General features: G+C 34.0%; 1 protein-coding gene across 1 annotated transcript in view; it reads left to right on the plus strand.

The window, feature by feature from the left end:
• The window catches only part of LOC134736638 (uncharacterized), a 103152-nt gene that overhangs the window by 63168 nt on the left and 21065 nt on the right, over positions 1-18919 (plus strand). The window contains exon 3 of the mRNA XM_063639113.1: positions 18769-18899. Within this exon, the coding sequence (XP_063495183.1) occupies positions 18769-18886 (118 nt within the window). The 3' untranslated portion in view covers positions 18887-18899. The remainder of the gene's footprint in view (positions 1-18768; positions 18900-18919) is intronic.

Here is an 18919-nt window from a genome sequence, read left to right on the forward strand (position 1 = left end):
AAATTAGCTCAGTTCATTGTAGCATCATCTGCCTTTTTGAAGTTTTTAAAAATACTAGATTTGTCTCATAATATGAGAGCACAGCATGAGATGAGAGCAAAGCATGAATATCATCTTCTTCTTCTCCACTTCTGTACATCATAGCTTTAATCAGAATTAATATTACAAACTTATACATAGAAGCTAAATGTAAAATTCTTTCGAGTTTACATCTTTACGTTTAGAAATAATTTTTCCTTGACTTTTTTCACCAGTCTTTATCTTTACCTGGATTTAGCTTAAAACAAAATTTAGCTGAATGAATAAATAGGTAAGTATATGTGATAATATTTTTTTAAAAAATAAAAACAAAGTGAGACTTGCTGTACTAGGAATGAAAACACACTATGAAACCACATTTATTAAAGTAGTAGAATACTGGAAATATTAACCCATAAAGCAACCTAATCAGAAGTTTTTGTGAGCATTCCATGTCAAGGAGAGAAAAAGAATCACATTCACATAAAATCAAATTACATTTTTGTGTTTCATTCTATATCATTTAAGTAAACTTGAATTAAAGTGTTTAATATAAAGATAAAAGTATTAGCATTCATGTAATAATTTATATCTGGATATAGTAAAGACTTTAAGAATAAATACTGTTTATTCTTTTGCAGAAATTCTGCTTCCTTTTTCTCCTTTCTTCTGTCTCTGGTCATACCCCTGATTTCATCTTCTCTATTGCCTATTACAATAACCTGGGTTGCTTGCTTCTAGTCATTCCTTATTCAATTCAACCTTTGTAGTATCATATGATTCAGTTCATCGTATGATACTACAAAGGAAAAGACTGATAAATGTGTCATAAAATTTAATGACTCCTAACATCAAAAACTTCATAAAAAAAATTAAACACTGAAACAAGTATATTTAGTAGAAATAAAATCTTTAATATAAAATTGTACTTACAAATCAAAAAAGTTAATTAAAAATGAGTGGATAAAATTATATTTTAATAGAAAAATGAGAAGTAAAATTATAAAGCTGTTGAACCTTATCAATCATAAAAGTTCTACTAATGAAAACAGCATATATAATTTTCACTTCCAAATTTTGAGGGCATTAAAGGAAATATTCCTAGTGATAATACAAGAAAGAGAACTGATAAAAGTTTAAATTTACTTCACTTTCTAAGAAAGCAATATAAGGGTAAATATAAAAATATTTAAAGATGTCATTTTATTTTACTTAAAAGTTCTAATTCTAGGAATTTACCTTGAGCAACTAACTAGCAATGAAACCATGGGATTAACTGCAGTAATATTTACAATAGTGAAAACCTGGATATAGCATAAATGTTCTAAAACTGACAGTGAGTTGGACATATTATAGTAGATCTACAAATAAGCATTAAATTATGTTCTCAGAGATTTTAGTTATGTAGTAATGATGAGAGTTATCGTGTAAAAGTTACATGTTATGTGCTAGGCCCTTTTATGTAACAGCTCATATCATTCTCATGGCCATCAAGAAAGGTAATTTGTTTTATTTTATCTGTAGTAAAATGAAGTTACAAGAAGTTAAATTCCTTGCTTTTGTTCATAATAGTAATCGTGACACCTGAATGCAAATCCAGGAAACGGTCTCTGGAATCTCCTTTTAACCTTTATGCTGTAATGTCACCAAATTGGTCAGTGATCACAATCTAATATTGTAAAACACTTAATACGGTGTAAGATCCAGACTAGCAGACGTATTTATTGGAGGTCTTATTTCTGCTTGGATCAATCCTTTTCCCAATGTAAATAACTCTAATCTCTCAAATGAGGTGCTGTTTGGTCCATTGAGCAGGACATCAAGCCTCCATGGCTTTATTGGGAATTAGCAAGTTTTCTCCTATTTTGGCTCTTATAATGTCTCTTTATACTGGGCACACAAAATTCGATCCTATGGCCATTGTTACCTTTTTATCTTGGATATCAAGGGAAGTTAATCTGAATGTGAAGATACTTAATTTTGAAAGGCTATACTACAGTAGACTGGCCATTTACAAGGAAGAGAGAGAGATACTACTCTTTTCAAAAGAGTGGTGATCCTTGAGATTTACCAAAACCAGTACATAATTCAAAAGTGAGTTTGGTCAGCCTAATTGTCGACTGTCACCATTGACCTTTTTTATGATTTTAAAATAAAAAAAGCTAGCTAAATGTGTTTTAGTTTTGTTCTAGACCTGGCCATGATTTATCTTGGACCGTGTCTTTTACATTGAAACTTCTGTTATGTATTTAAACGGTTGAATAGAATATATTTTTGACCTTATATTAATACTCTCTATATAGTCAAGACAAAAATAGTTTGAGGTCATTATGTTCACCCTTAGAAGTGAGAAACTGGGACAAGGTCATGCCCTCTTAAATCCAAGAAATGTTTTATTTATACTTGTTTCTCCTCTTTCTTAGAATCCTTTATTGTAGGAAAGATTGCCACATGAATAATTAAAGTTTTAACTATACAGAGCAGAGATAAGCAAATAATTACAAGTAAAAACTCATTTAAAGCAAAAGCAGCTACAGAGGAGAATTGAAGATGGTGCTGCCTTTCTAAGAAGGGGTCAAATATCTTCCTCCTTTTCACATTTTAGTTCAGTTTTTCAAAATAGTGAATAGCCTGGAGATTAACACAGGGACTGCTTTTCCTTTTTTGTTTTAAATTCATTAGTGGAATATCTTGGCACCCTTCAAGCTACACAGTGTGGTTTTCTGGCATATGATTTCCTTTCTGGCAGTATTTTTATACAAGTACAGAGAATGGAAAAATTAGCTTTATAGCCTCTTATTTTATTGCAGAAGCAAGGTAGGGATTCATCAATTTGCAGTTAGAAAAAAATTCCTAAATTATAAAGCAAATTTTTCAAATGTATTAACTTGCAATCTACAGAAGAATTTTGGCTGTATTTGTTCTGTTGCTGAGAGAAAATTGGAAACTTACATGAAAAACGGAGCAGATCCAAATTCATATTCTGAATGATAATGTTGGTGTAAGTCATTGTTTAAAATCTCCACTTTGATTCTGCAATATGGCCTCTCTTGGCCACTACTTTATTTTCTCAGAATACTCTGAGTCTGGCATGATTTCCCCTTTTAGTAAATTCTGATATCAATAAACTCGAATCTCAGTGACTTTTCTTTCATGCTGCCTCTGTTGTGGCTCCTCACCAGTGTCTCTACCCTTTCTGAGCAGTGCCCATGTGTTACACCTTTAGAAAACTGCCTGCCTTTTCCATCAGTAAGTTTTCTTTTTCATTCCCTGGGAATCACTTAATGGAATTCAAGGGAATGTCCTTCTCTCTTTCTCTCTTTCACTCTCTCAAAAAAGAAAAAAAGGCACGTTTTATTGTTCTTAAAATGTTTTTGTTATAAAAATTGGTTTTCTTTAAATAATAAGCTGGGAAGGGAAATCGGGCTGTTAGTGTTTTGAAATTTATATTAAGAAATTATGGAGTTTATATGAAGAAAAGGAAATTATTTTTTAATAATATAAAATTCCCTTCAGTTGAGTAATAAGCTAAAATAAAGAATAAAATGAAACTTAGAGTAAACTGTTTTCTAACATAATAATTGTTTCAGCATTTTTGGCACTTAAAAGTAGATTGTCTTTGTGCTTTAAATAATGTACATTCTTTTGGAAGTTGCACTCACTCTTCAGTTCACCAGAGTCCTTTAATTACTATGTCAGTGCTTTAAACTATTCTACCTCCTGCTCTAATCTTTTGACCTGAAAGTAAATGGAGCTTTCTAGAGACCTAAATTATAGTATGGAATTTGATTATATATGTATTAAAAATCTGATTCAACTAATTCAAAAATTAAGGGGAATTTTAACTTTATTTGATTTTAAAGTGCCTCATTTATCTTTTATAAATTTCCCCTTAGAAACATATTTTGAATTTGATGATCTTACTAATCTTCTCTGCAGATATGCAGTGTTTCTTCTTTGTTGCTTCATATGTGTCTTATGTGATTTGCCTTACATTTTCCGTATTTAAGATTACCCTAAGAAAGGTTTAAAAAAAAACAGAGGCAATAAATTCTAGGTATGCAAGAGTGTGACTGTTTTAAACAAACAAACAAGTAAATAAATATCTTGCCTCTTGCCACTAGGTCAACACACAGGCATATCCCTAATCTATGAGAAACTGAGTAGTCCACCATAGTCCATTTGTGTTATGATTTTCCTAAAATTCCATATGTGTTACATGGATGTGGTTGGAGAAATGGCATGTGTACATGTGCACAAACACACACAGTAGTTATTCTCCAAATAACCACGTTTTTTCTTATGCCTTCGATTCTCATTTCCATATGGATATGACTTTAAACCACTGCTATCATGAACTTTCTAAAATGCACATCTCTAGTCCAATGGCTCTCTTAAACTTCAATTTGGTGATTAAAACTCTTATTAATTACACTATTTAGTTTAGAGTCTTCATTGTGGCGTTCAAAGATTTCTCCATTATGACTCTAATCTATCATTGCAGACTTATCTTCATTCTTAGTGTTCTTGTTCTGCCTGTTCCAATTAAACTGACTCTTTCTCAAACACTTCCCACCTCCCCATACCACCAGGGCTTTTCTGAGTCAATTTCATTGGTATTGCGCTTACTGTCTGCTCCCCTTTTTAGGATTCAACTCCTTTTAGGGCTCAGAAACCTTGGGACTATTCCTATAGTTTAACCCTAGTTTTCAGAGGAATAAAAAAGTTGTTTCTGTATGTGAATTTCAAATTAAATCCCTTCTACAGAGCCACCAATGGGATATTATGTTACCTTCTTGAAACTCTAATGCATGTGTAGGCAGAACTTCTGAGAACACTTTAAACAGCCTTGTATTTATTTCTGGGACTGTGTTTTATGTTTTTCGCTCATCAAAGTGCATATGTCTTGAGTACAGGGGTAGTTCTTCTGGACTATAATATCTAACATTTATCTCATTATCTTTATATCTAAACCTCTCCTTTGTACAAATCCAGTAAGCCCAGCCTAGAAAGCTGAGTTCATTCCTCCCTGACTCCATACCCAGCTAATTAGCAAATCTCATCTCTCCAACTCTCTGACAGTTCTCATGCTAATTCACCTTACACGCAGCCATATCAGAATAAGAAATATAGCAAGTATTTCCCTCTCATTCAAATCCTCCCTTACCTGGCTGGAGCTGCTGCTTCGTGGTCAGCCTTAGCATGATTGCCCTCCTTCTCCCGCTGCATAGATGGCAGTGTCTTGTTCTCTTGATTATGAGGGTTGTTATTTAGTGGAGTCATAGTTCTTTCTCTATTATTTTAGAACTATTATTGGACAGCTAAAACGGAAGTTATGAAAATAGACCAGCTTCAGTAAATAAGCATATAAACTTAATAATATGCCATTCTCCTGGAGGAAAACAAATGAAGTATGCTCCAGGGTCTGGGAAAAAAAAAAAAAAAAAAAAAAGACTTTTTTAACCACAAGACAGAGAAAGGTTTACCCTATTTAATATCCATTAGACAAGAGTCTGAGAAGCTTCACTTGCCAGCAAAACCAGAAGATTAGGCTTCTCCCTGACACCCCTGTCAAATTCATCCTCATGAAAATTGCATTCTAAGGTAGTCAAGGGCAATTTATCCTCATCACCACCGCCATCACTATGCACGCAGAATAAGAAGAAGAAGAAGAAAATATGAAAGAGAATTCTGCCTTGTAGTTTTCTTGCCCTTCCACAAGGAAACAAACTATAGACATTTTTCAAATTTTGATAGGGAACATTTGCCTTCCAAGGAGAAACAGCTAAAAGGAGCAATAGGAAAACTTTCCTTCAGTTCAACAGAATCATACTAGAAAAATTAATGCTAACCTAGGAAGGTAGTGCTACACAAAATATTTAGAAACTGTTTGACAATTTCCCTCTAGTTTAAGACCAAACAGAAGAATTGAAACAACACACAGGTAAACAGTAACAACATTTAAGAGAATATACCTGCCCTGTTAATTAGTGTAGTAATCATTGGTTGTTCATGAGTATTTTTAGTTCTCTAGTTTTACTGAGTACATGGTAGAAATGTACTTCCTAGGCTCCTTGAAGTTAGTTGTGGCCATGTGACTTGCTTAGGCCAATCAAAGATCAGCAGCGACATGCATTATCTCTGGGCACAAGTTCTTAAGAGTTGGTGTGGTCACTCACCATACTCTTTCCTGTGCTATGGCAAATGATGATGCCCTAGGAGGTGGAGGCTGCATCAGCCTGAGACACAGGGAAGATGACATGAAGCAGAGCCCGACGCTGACTGTAATGTGAACATGAATAAGAGCAAGAAGTCAACTCCTATTGCTTTAAGCCACTGAGATTTTGAGGTTGGTTGTCACTGCATAGTAACCAGATTGATGTAGTTAGTAACCCCAAGAACTATTAAGTCTAATAGTATTCATGCAAGGACGAGTGAATTTAAATAAAGAATTTTAAAAAAAACCTAGAAGCCAGGAAAAATAATCTGAAACCAAAAAAAAGTAGCATACTACTCTAGTAGCAGATAAACGGTAACATAGTTTAAGAGAAAGAAATAGGATTAGATACACATTTAGAAAACATCTGGTTTTATTCTCAATAAAATCTAATAAGCCAGTAATTCATGAATAAGGAGATTACAACAAATAAAGTAATAAGAAAGATTAAAGAAAGGTGCCTAAGACGAAAGCTGAGATTAAAAGAGAACTGGATGAGACAAGGAAAAATATTTGGAGATTAAAATTGCAAAAGTCAAATGGAAATTTTTACTGGATATAATAAAAAGCAAAATTGACACTATAGAAAAATAGAAATAATACTGTACTAAGCACTTCATGCTTTAATCATAAAAAGAAATAAGGAAAATAAATGAATTAATGATTTTACTATGATAAAACAAAGTACCCTATTTGGCAACTGCTGAAGGAGACATTAATTGAAATAGAGGGAAGCAAGTAATGGCACTGATAAAGAATTACAAAATGAAAAATAGTTCTTATGTGCCTGATTGTGTAAAGAGAGAATTTAAGAAATATTCAATATAAGCAACAAAAATGTTTTAGCCATTAATATGACATTTTTAAGAAAATACCAGATGTAGTTGGAAACCTCATTATATGGTAATCATTGTCCAAGAAAAGATAAATTATGAAAATTGGTGCTGGAAGAAGTGGGAAGCATAATTATATCACTAACCATAGAAGATATTAAAAATTTATCAAATAATTATTTCCAACAAGGGCCCTGGCCTCAGACAGATTTGCTGGTTATTTGTTTTAAAATGTGTAACACATAAAGGGAAAAATCTCTAATGTACCTTACAATTTTTACACAGCATTGAAACTAATAGCAAAAAATAAAATTTGCATGTCAATATCTGCTAAAATACATAGATTTAAGAATCTTAAATATAAGCAATTTGAATTCAATAGAATATAAATCAGGAACAGCAAGATTTTGACTTTAACATGTCTATTAAATCATAAGGTATAATATTCTCCATGTTCAAAACACATTTGTGCTTAAAATATCACACCTAATTAGAAAATGCATACATGGATATTCTTTAGAGAAAACAAGAAGAAACCTGCTGTTTATTAAAAATTATACTTGAAGATCTATGCAATAAACCTAAGCCAGATTTTTATTAAGAATTATAATTGAGGCTTTATGTAGTTAAAAGGCAACAGGCCAGGCATGGTGACTCACGCCTGTAATCCCAACACTTTGGGAGGCCGAGGTGGGCGCCTTACTGGAGGTCAGGAGTTCGAGACCAGTCTGGCCAACATGGCAAAACCCTGTCTTTACTAAAAATACAAAAATTAGCCGGGTGTGGTGGCACACGCCTATCATCCCAATTGCTTGGGAGGCTCAAGCAGAAGAATCGCTTGAACCTGGGAGATGGAGATTGCGCCACTGCACTCTATCCTGGGCAACAAGAGCAAAATTCCATCTCAGAAAAGAAAAAAAAAAAGGAAACAGAAATAAATGCCAAAAACAATCAGAATGAGGAAATAAAATTATTGAGATCATATGATTTTTTACATTAAACATATACCGTAAACTTACATACAACATAAAAAGACAAATCACTGGTTTGATTTTAATTATAGCAATATAGTTTAGTGGGTAAACTGGTGGAACTCTCCTGGCACAGAAAAGCAAAGGAAAAAAAAGCTGTAGTATAGAATATGTTTTAAACATCATTTAGAATACGTAGACAAGCTGATAAAAATGTAAAGAAAATCCTCATAAACTAAAAAGAAACGAGGCAAGAGAGGTGAACAAGTTGTAAAGCAAATACCTCTCCTTGGCACACAGTCAGGTTCCTGATGGCTAGAACTTTGCTTTCAAAGCCCATATGTTTATGAGAAGAGAGTAGTGGCAAGAGACGGGCCATATGTTTATGAGAAGAGTAGTGCTGGGAGACAAGACCCAGCCTATGTGCAAGGTGGGAAATCCCATTGACAATGGGATAAACCAGTTTACTGTGAAGTAAGACAGAGTACCACATAAGCCACTCTCCTAAAACACACTATACGTGTAGCTGCAAGAGAGGCTGGATATTTTGTCTTCATTCTAGGCAACATGTGCAGCCAACAATATTATAATCATTAAACGATGGAATGGAGATTGGATGGAAAATGGCAGTTTCTTGATAATTATCAAATAATTAGTATGCACCAATTATGTTATCCTAGCAGGATGCAATTAACATTAACAAAAAAGATGAACTATCATCTTTCAAATTTTGAAATTAGAAAATTAGTTAAAATTTTACACATTTCTATGATTAAAACTCTTAGGAAGCCAAGAACAGATGAAAACTCCCTGTCGTCATTACTAAAAGACATTTTATATTTCTTTAGCTGGAGGAATAAAACAAAAACTTAAATATTCGATTTAAAATAAAAGTACAAATCTTACATAACTAAGAATAAATTTAATGAAAGATGTGAGGCCTTTTAAAGTAACGTTAAAACTAATTGGAACAATATTAGAAAATATATAGAGGTAAAGCCATGTGCAAGAATACAATATCTAAAATGGTAGTTATCTTAATTGTCTCTAAATTATCTAAAAATTCCATAGAATACGATTAAAAGCCCAACAAAGCTATCCCATCTGAACTGAAAATTTTATTCCTAATTTTAATATGAGAGCAAAAGACAAAAGAGTAGGCAAAAGAGTTTGCAAATATAGAGTGTTATGATACTGTACTGTTTACACTGAGGACAGACCCAAGCATAAATATAAACTGTACATACCGTAATGGAAAATTACAGATCAGTGAGTAGGAACAGGACATTCACAGAAGAGGAAAATAAATTGGATGTCCAAATACAATTATATATATGTGTATATATATATATAATTTTACTATTCATTGATAGAAAAACATTAAAACCACAATGAGAAACTCATACACAGAAATGGCAAATAAAAAATTTAACATTGTGGAAATACTAAGTGTTGGTGAACATGTGGAGTCCCAGGACCCATCCTAGGTAGCTGGTGGTTAGCGAAAATTTATTTTAAAAGTTTAGAGATAAATTTGTCAAGAGAGGATACTAAGATTGAAAATCTGCATCCCTGCATTCTGGAAGTGTGAATCCAGCTGTATAATTTATAAATATTCTCATGCTCTGTGCATAAGGAGACAAGAACAAGAAATTTCATAAGAGCATAGTTTGCAAAGTATAAACATGGAAACAATATAAATGTCAGTAAATAGGAAAATGAAAAAATGAAGTGTACACTCTGGATTTAAAAAGGATATACACACGGTGAAACAATATGAAGAAGAAATACATGTGTCGATATAGACAAGAATTTCAAACCACGATATACTACAAAGAAAAACAAAAAGCAGAGAATACATACAGTATGATACTCTCTACATATATTTTAAAAATCAACAGGACAATAGTATATATTGCTGCATAACGTGTATTTCTGTATAATGCCAAGTTCACATGCAGTAGCTTGAAATGATAAACCATAAATTCGTAATGGCTTCCTGCAGACACAAGGGTAAGAGATGTGCTAGGGTAGAGGATTCAACTATATTTGTAATATTTTACCACTTAAGCCGGTTGGTAAGTACCTAGACTTTTTATCGTTTTTGTATATCTGAACGTTTTTACTTCCTAATATAATTTCACTTTATGGGCATTTAAAAATGTATTTTAATTGACAAAATTATATTGTGTATAATATGATGTTTTGAAATATGCATACATTAGGGAATGACTAAATCTGATTACGCATTACTGTACATACTTATTTCTCTGTGGTGAGAAGACTTAAAATTCACTCACCTCACAATTTTTAAGAATACAATACATTGTTATTAACTATAGTCACCATCTTGTGAAATGGACTTATTGTTCTTATGTAACTGAAATCTTGTATTATTTGACCAACATCTCCCAAACCTTTGTCTCTACCCCAAACTCGAATCCTTATAATCACCATTTTCCTCTTTGTTTCTATGAGTCCAACTTCTTAAGATTCCATGTGTAAGTGAGGTCATGCAGTAGTTGTCTTTCAGTGCCCAGCTTATTTCACTTAACAAACGACCTCCAGGTTCATCTCTATTGTCTCAAATGACAGGATTTCCTTCTTCTTAAGGGCTACATAGTATTATACTGTGTGTATGTAGACCACATTTTCTTTATTACGTTGAATGACACTTAGGTTGTTTCTGTATCTTGGCTATTGTGAGTACATCTGCAAAGAACATGGGAATACAGATGTCTCTTTGACATACTGATTTCAATTCCTTTGGATATATACCCAATAGTAGTATTGGAGGAGCATATGGTATTTCTGTTTAATTTTTTGAGGAAACTCCATACTGTTTTTCATAATGGCTATACTAATTTACATTCCCATCAAAATTGCACACAGATTCTCTTTTTTCCATATTCTCACCAATATTTTAACTTTTGTCTTTTTGATAATCGCTATTCTAACATGTGTGAAGTGATAGTTCATTGTGGTTTTAATTTTCATTTCACAAGTGATTAGTGATATTGAACGTTTTTAATGTACCTGTTGGTCATTTGTATGCCATCTTTTGAAAAATGTCTATTTCTCTCCTTTACCCATTTTTAAATTGGGTTATTTGCTTTCTTGCTATTGAATTGTTGAGTTTCTTATATATGTTGGGTGTTAACTTCTTTTCAGATGAATAGTTTGTAGATTATTCTGTGGTTGTCTGTAGGTTGTCTCTTCACTCTGTTGATTGTTCTCTTTGCTGTACGGAAGATTTTATTTTGATATAACCTCATTTACCTGTTTTTGTTGTCTGTGCTTTTGGGGTTATATCCAAAAAAAAAAAAAAAAAAATCTTTGCCCAGACCAGTGTCAGGAAATTTTACCCCTCTTTTCTTCTAGCAGTTTTATAGTCTCTGGCTTTACCCTTAAGTCTTTAATCTATTTTGAGTTGATTTTTAATATATGGCCCAATTTCATTCTGCATGCAAAAATCCAGTTTTCTCGGCAACATTTATTGATGAGACTGTTCTTTTCCCATTGTCCATTCTTGGTGCATTTTGTCAAAAATCAGTTGGCCTTAAATGCATGAATTTCTTGGCTCTCTATTCTGTTCCGTTGGTCTGTGTGTTGGTTTTTATGCCAGTACCATGCTGTTTTGATTACTATAGCTTTATCGTATATTTAAAAGTCAAGTAATGTGATACCTCCAGCGTTGTTCTTTGTGCTCAAGATTGCTGTGGCTCTTTGGGGCCTTTTGTGGTTCCCTGTAAATTTTAGATATTTTATTTCTGTGAGAAGTGTCTTTGAAATTTAGATAAGCATTGCATTAAATTTGTAGATTGCTTTGGGTATATGAACATTTTAACAACAATTTTTTTTTTTCTAATCTATGGACACAGGTTATCTTTCCATTTTTTTGTGTTCTTTAATGTCTTTTATCAACATTTTACAGTTTTCAGTGTAGAGGTCTTTTACTGCTTTGGTTAAATTTATTCCTAAGAATTTTACTATTTTTTATAACTATTTTAAATGGGATCGTTTTCTTTTTCAGAGAGTTTGTTATTAATTTATAGATAAGCTACTGATTTTGTATGTTGATTTTTTATCCCGAAATTTTACTGAATTCATTTATTAGTTCTAACAGTTTTCTAGTGAAGTCTTCAGGGTGTTCTATTTGCAAGATCATGTTGTTTGCAAACAGGAACTTAACTTCTTACTATCCAGTTTGGATGTTCATTGGTATTTTTATAGAATGTTTTAGTTTAGTTTTCTTTTTTTCAAATGATAATTTGTTTTACAGTTACTTATATATATTCCTCCTCTCCTCCTGTGTAGTATAATCTTTCTTTGGGTAGGAAAGGTATTGAGCATGCAAGTTCCTCAGGGCCTAGAGTAAAGTTACAAAAATAACCTAAAGTGTTTTATTTAAGAATACACTTCTTTAATTTTGCTTGTTGTTTTTCGTTCAATTGGTATAGCTATATTACAATAGCTACAATTGTTATATAAATTATAATCTTAAAAGGACTGATAGTCATTTCCTTAGCAAACCTGTATGGCAATATTGGTCATGTTATTGGTTACTGAAGTCACCAACTGCCTCTTTAGTTTCTGCAGATACAGGGAAACCTGAAAGCAATTTGAGAAGAAATGGCAGTTTATTATTGGTATTCTTCTCCTGACACAAGCTCACAAAATTTGAATTATGTTAAAAACTGTAATATGTTGTAATCATAAAAGGACCTCAATCCAGCCTGTATCCTCTCTACCAAATCATTTCTTATAATTAATTGGAATCAAATAATGTTGCCATTCTTTTTTAAGAACTGTGTAATATAATACAGTCATCGTTATATGAATTTGGTGAGAAAATAAAAGAGCACAAGTCCATGGCTAAGTATATTCAAGAAACTTTGCATTAAACAAAGATAAACTGTTTATTTATTGATTCTAAGAGTGTTTTTTATCATTTTAATGCTAAGAAAATGAAATCTCCAAAATGGAAATTAGATCATTTTATATATTTTTTGGTTTTTGTTGTTTTCTATTTGTTTTTAATTTTAGGCATACCCATTTATATTCAAAATAATTTCCACAGAATTTAGCTTGAGAACCACGGATGTAACATGTTGAGAGGGAGCTGTGGATAGTCACATACATATGTGTGTGTGTGTGTATAAATGTTTTATGTATATTTACCTATTATATATAAATGTTTTATATATATATACACACACACACATACATACTGCTTTCTCCTCATTCTCCTCCTTTGCTGTTTAAGTCTCAGTTAACCTCCCATCCTCACTTTGTTTAAATGGGACATTGTACAGTAACCTTTAAGTCACCTTATGACTTATGACTAATCATATGACCTTTCCTCAATCTTTATTCTCTTTCACTACTGTGTGTCTTTTGAAATTCTTAACAACCTTTTAAAAATTTATCTTTAATAGCTTACATTTTCTTTGATTTTAACTTCATTTGACTTTTTTCTTAAAGCATGAAGATTATATGCCTGTTTTAATAAATCAAGCAATAGAGACACAGAAGAAGTTCTGAAACATACTCTTCCCTCTACCCTTCATTATATTCACCCAAATTGATCTGTGTTCATGAGTCAATAACTACCACTACTTAATTTTCTCTGTGCCCAAACAAAACTATAGAGACATATTTATAGATGCACAGATTATTATTTTTTAATATTTGTATCACAACATATCTTTTTTCTTTTTTTTATTATTATACTTTAAGTTTTAGGGTACATGTGCACAATGTGCAGGTTTGTTACATATGTATCCATGTGCCATGTTGGTGTGCTGCACCCATTAACTCGTCATTTAGCATTAGGTATATCTGCTAATGCTATCCCTCCCCCCTCCCCCCATCCCACAACAGTCCCCAGAGTGTGATGTTCCCCTTCCTGTGTCCATGAGTTCTCATTGTTCAATTCCCACCTATGAGTGAGAACATGAGGTGTTTGGTTTTTTGTCCTTGTGATAGTTTACTGAGAATGATGGTTTGCAGTTTTATCCATGTCCCTACAAAGGACATGAACTCATCATTTTTTATGGCTGCATAGTATTCCATGGTGTATATGTGCCATATTTTCTTAATCCAGTCTATCGTTGTTGGACATTTGGGTTGGTTCCAAGTCTTTGCTATTGTGAATAGTGCCGCAATAAACATACGTGTGCATGTGTCTTTATAGCAGCATGATTTGTAGTCCTTTGGGTGTATATCCAGTAATGGGATGGCTGGGTCAAATGGTATTTCTAGTTCTAGATCCCTGAGGAATCGCCACACTGACTTCCACAATGGTTGAACTAGTTTACAGTCCCACCAACAGTGTACGAAGTGTTCCTATTTCTCCACATCCTCTCCAGCACCTGTTGTTTCCTGACTTTTTAATGATGGCCATTCTAACTGGTGAGAGATGGTATCTTACTGTGGTTTTGATTTGCATTTCTCTGATGGCCAGTGATGATGAGCATTTTTTCATGTGTTTCAATTTGTGTAAATATTGGATGAAAATACTCATTGTACATTTAAACATACTTTTAAAATGTAACCTTTTATCATTTGCTCCTAGGTCAATAGAGATAGTCGTGGCCATTCATTTTAAATGTTTTTATGTTATTTTTATGTATATATTATATACTCCTCTATATTATATAAGAAAATTCCCAGTTGTTATGAATTCTTGCCACGTGTATTTGCTTTGCTTATTATGCTGTTTCAAAGAGGAAAGTAGGAAGAAAAGAGCAGCCTGAGGTCAGATTACCCATTGCTGCACTCCTCTAGACAACTTCTATTTCATTCCCCCATATTGCCTGGATGAGTGGGGCTTCTGCTCTGGACTTTACCCTCTGCATAGTCCTCCTCTGGCCCCACTTCAGCCATGCCCCCTTCTCTCTATAAGGTAAAAAGTTTGCTGATCAAGGGGCTTGTCCCTTTATAGGTTGTATCTATTGACTAGACTTTGCTCCAGGTATGAGGAATCCTGGAATTCCTCCAGGGTCTATGTGAGTCCTTTCCCTAGGCTATCCTCCCAAAGGCAGAGGTCTGGCCAAAAGATGGCTTTTTTCAGATGAAGGGAAAGGCGGAGGAGATGGATTGATTTGGGATATGTCATTTGGGGTGTACAGACATATGTATGATAGGCCCTATTGGGGGATCTGGGGTTGCGAATAAAGGGGTAGATTGGCACAGTCTGGGAGCTTGGGCCTAGGAACAAGTCAGTCTTTCTGTACCACCATATTCTAGTGCAACCTTTAGGTCCTTAGGAGATTATATTTTTCAAGATAGGAGAATACAATATGGTTTAGTAGTTTATTAATTGAATATATAACAGAAATACAATCTATCACATAAATAATTGCAGGGGGAGTGGGAGGGCCTCCACTTATACTTGTACGTCAGGCCCTAGAAATGTTAGGGCAGAACTGTTACTATTTCCAAGGGTAGATGAATTATGCATCCTGATATTTGCATTCTTGTAGAATCTCTTCTCCTTAAGTCTGGTCTGGCCCTTTAGCCATGGCACCATGCCAGTTGCTGGCCTAAGGCTTAAGAACGTCTGGCAGCCTGCATTTTTGCTCTCCAGAGAAGCCATCCACCATGCTCAAGACACTATGCTGTGAGGAAACTCAACCTAACCTTAGGGAGAGGCCTCAAGGAGGTTTCTATGTCAGCTGCAGAGGTATGCTCTCTTCAAGAAGGAATTCAGCATTCAGCAAGGAGTGCAGTCAACTGAAAGCCACTAGTTGAAGGTCCTTCAGTATCTGACTCAGTGTTCAAACTGAGGCAGGCCATGCTTTTCTTGGCCCCCAACCTGTGGCTAAGCAGAATGTGGCTACTAGGTTCTAGTGATTCCTGCCCAACATGACAATTTTTGCTCTGGAGCCACACATCGAGTTGACCAACATTTTGTCAGATCTGAATAGCCATCAAAAGTTCTCTTTGTACAATTCAGTTTCCTACCTCCTTTCCTTTCATAGGTGCCAAATCTTCATCATGGTCTGAAGGCATTCTGTGTCCAATTCTGCTTCCCTTCTCTTTTATCTTTCGTAGGCATTAGACACATCCTTCCTTGAGAAACTTCTTGCAATCCCATTTTAGCATTTTCTTCCTGGAGAACCCAGCTGAAACAGTAATTGAGGAACTAGCCAACAACAAGAACCTAGGATTCACACAAGTGACACTAGTTCATTTATGCCAGCCTCCAGCTGTTCAAACCATCCCCACTAATGCCACACAGAGCAATGACAAACTGTCGCTTCCAAGCCCTGCCTGAACTGTGGAATCCGAAGAAATAGCAAACACAATTGTTTAAGGCCCGTAAGTTTTGAGAGTAGTTTGTAGCAATAGATAACTTGAAACAGAAACTGTTATCTGGAGTAAGTGACATCATAATGAAATAATCTAAAACCTATGGCATTGGATTAATTTATAACCTTACATTTTGGATATTTAGATAGATGGTATGTGGACCTCCACTTGTACTTTTTCCCCGGGCCATGCGAAAGTTATAGGTGAGCCAGTCATTGGTTCTCATGCAACTTTCCTATTTATTTTCTTCTTTGCCATAAATATTCTTGTCGACTTTCTCCTATTTCTTTTTTTGGAAATCTCAGTTTCTTTCAAATATTAGCCTTTGTACTTCTTGATCAACAGTGCCGTTGGGAGGGGCCATGAAGCAGGGGTGCTAGGTTTCTCTCATCACATCTTCCAAAGGTTATAGTTTATCAGTTACTCAGAAGGTGATGGAAAATATTAGATTAAAAAATATTAAATTTGTGCCTAAAACATCCGAAGTCAGACTGTGAGATGTGCATATAAAGTAATCAAAAGGGGGCAGATTTTCTTGTATGTTTATATTTTTCTACCAACCAAAGGTTCAGATCCACCTCATTTACCTAGTTCAGCCGTAGACTAGTTCCCACTCACTATAAAAACTTTTTTCATTAAGTTTATATGCTCTTATATATGAGTGTCCCCTTGTGACTTTTTGATTATTTGAGCCATACACCTACATGTATGCCCAGTTTTGGTTTGCAAACAATTTTTTATTTTATTTTACTGCATTAAAAATTTGTTATAATTCTCTTATACGAGGCTGGAGTCAGATCACAGCCTTTGGAGGCATGTGAGGTAGACACTGTCATCAGTTTCTCTCCCTCATGTGTGAGAGCTGCATAGCCTATTCTACATCTCATGTGTTTGCATAACATTTCTAGAATGTTGTCTTTCTTTTGTGCAAAAATTATGTCCTAATGTATTGGGAATGTTTTAGTAGTATTTTACTATTATTTACCCAGCCTCTGAAAGACTGTTAAGTCGTCACAGTTTATTATTCAAGTGTAGAGAAAGAATTTATTGTTATCTGTGGTATGCAATTCCAAACAAGTTATTAACAGCATGATGACTTTTTCATTCAGAGGAACACTGGAATTTTCCCACCAATATTAATTGAAATTAATGGGCCCTAAACAAACATTTTAAAGCCAGTTATAATCCTATAGTGAAACGTGTGTGAGTGTGTGTATAAATAGATAGACAGAGATAGATAGTTATTCCCCTGATCATGTAATGGAAAATAGGTATCTAATTTTCCCACTTCTTTGAATGAATATGTTGATTTTTCCTTTTAAACACAAAGGATATCTAACAGTGGTAACAGATTAAGGCTTTACAATTTAGTAACTTTGTTATAAAATGCAAAATATATTGAATTTCCAGTAAGCATTGACATTGCTTATTAATTTTGAATTCTTACCACATGCTAGTATTTTGCATTAACTTGTTTTCTTTCTTTGCAATTCAGAACATAGAAGCTTAGAGACGTTCAGTAGCACACTCATCAACACTCAGCTAGTAATCATCAGCACCAGGATTCAAATCTGGTCTCTTTCGTTCTGAATTTCATGTTTCCTTTTATTTGATTTATTTTAGCCTTGGAATTTTAAATGAAATCAATATATCTGTTTAGCCAGTCATTATCATCTTGAGGAAATAAAAAACATTCCCTAATACATACTGATATATAATATCCATTATATATTATATATGATAAATATGCAGGGATGGACCCACATCAATATATAACATATTAGTGAAATAAGAAATATATTCATAGGAACAGTTTTCTTATTAGAGGAGATACTGAAAAATATGGCGAAAAATAGCACTAAATAATGGAGGCTCATTAATGAGGGAAATTGTACAAAAAGGCACCAGTAGGAGCCTCTGCATCCACCTCCCATTAACTAGGGCCATTTTATAGGGTTTACGGCCACAATTTTGTTTCCTGTACCTACCCAGTATAGTAGCACTTTTCTGTAGTAGCACTATGTTGTAGCAAAGGTACATAATGCAATATTAAGGTTATACTTACAATGGTCTTAAAGTGTCTTTATGTATTCAACATTCCTCCTCCTCCAAATACTCTATAGTTTACAATAAAGTAGGGAAAAAAAGCATCAGTAAATGCTGCAATCTAGGCAAAGATAGAATTAACATGCCTGGAGAAGAATATTCATTGATCCCAAATTTAACATAGGTAAAATGAACAAGTCTGTAGGAAGTAGAAGAAACCCCAGATGAACCCTAAGACCGGTGCTTGTGAACTTCAGCATTCACCAGAATTTCCTGGAGGGATTGCTAGAACCGATTGCTAGGCCTCGCCTCCAGGGATACTGATTCAGTAGTTTTGTCGTAGGTCCTGTTTTCATTTTATTGAAAGGTATCAGGTGATGCTGATGCCGAAGTTGATTCTGCTGGTCTTGGGGCCAGTCTTTGAGAACCACATTCAACATGGGGAAGTAAGAGCTAGGAGTCATGCCAAGCTGTGGAACAACTGAGGAAAATATTCAGGTGGCATTCTTTTGCCAAAA

Source organism: Symphalangus syndactylus, chromosome 1 (genome assembly GCF_028878055.3).
Source record: "Symphalangus syndactylus isolate Jambi chromosome 1, NHGRI_mSymSyn1-v2.1_pri, whole genome shotgun sequence".
In the NCBI taxonomy this organism is placed as follows: Eukaryota; Metazoa; Chordata; class Mammalia; order Primates; family Hylobatidae; genus Symphalangus; species Symphalangus syndactylus.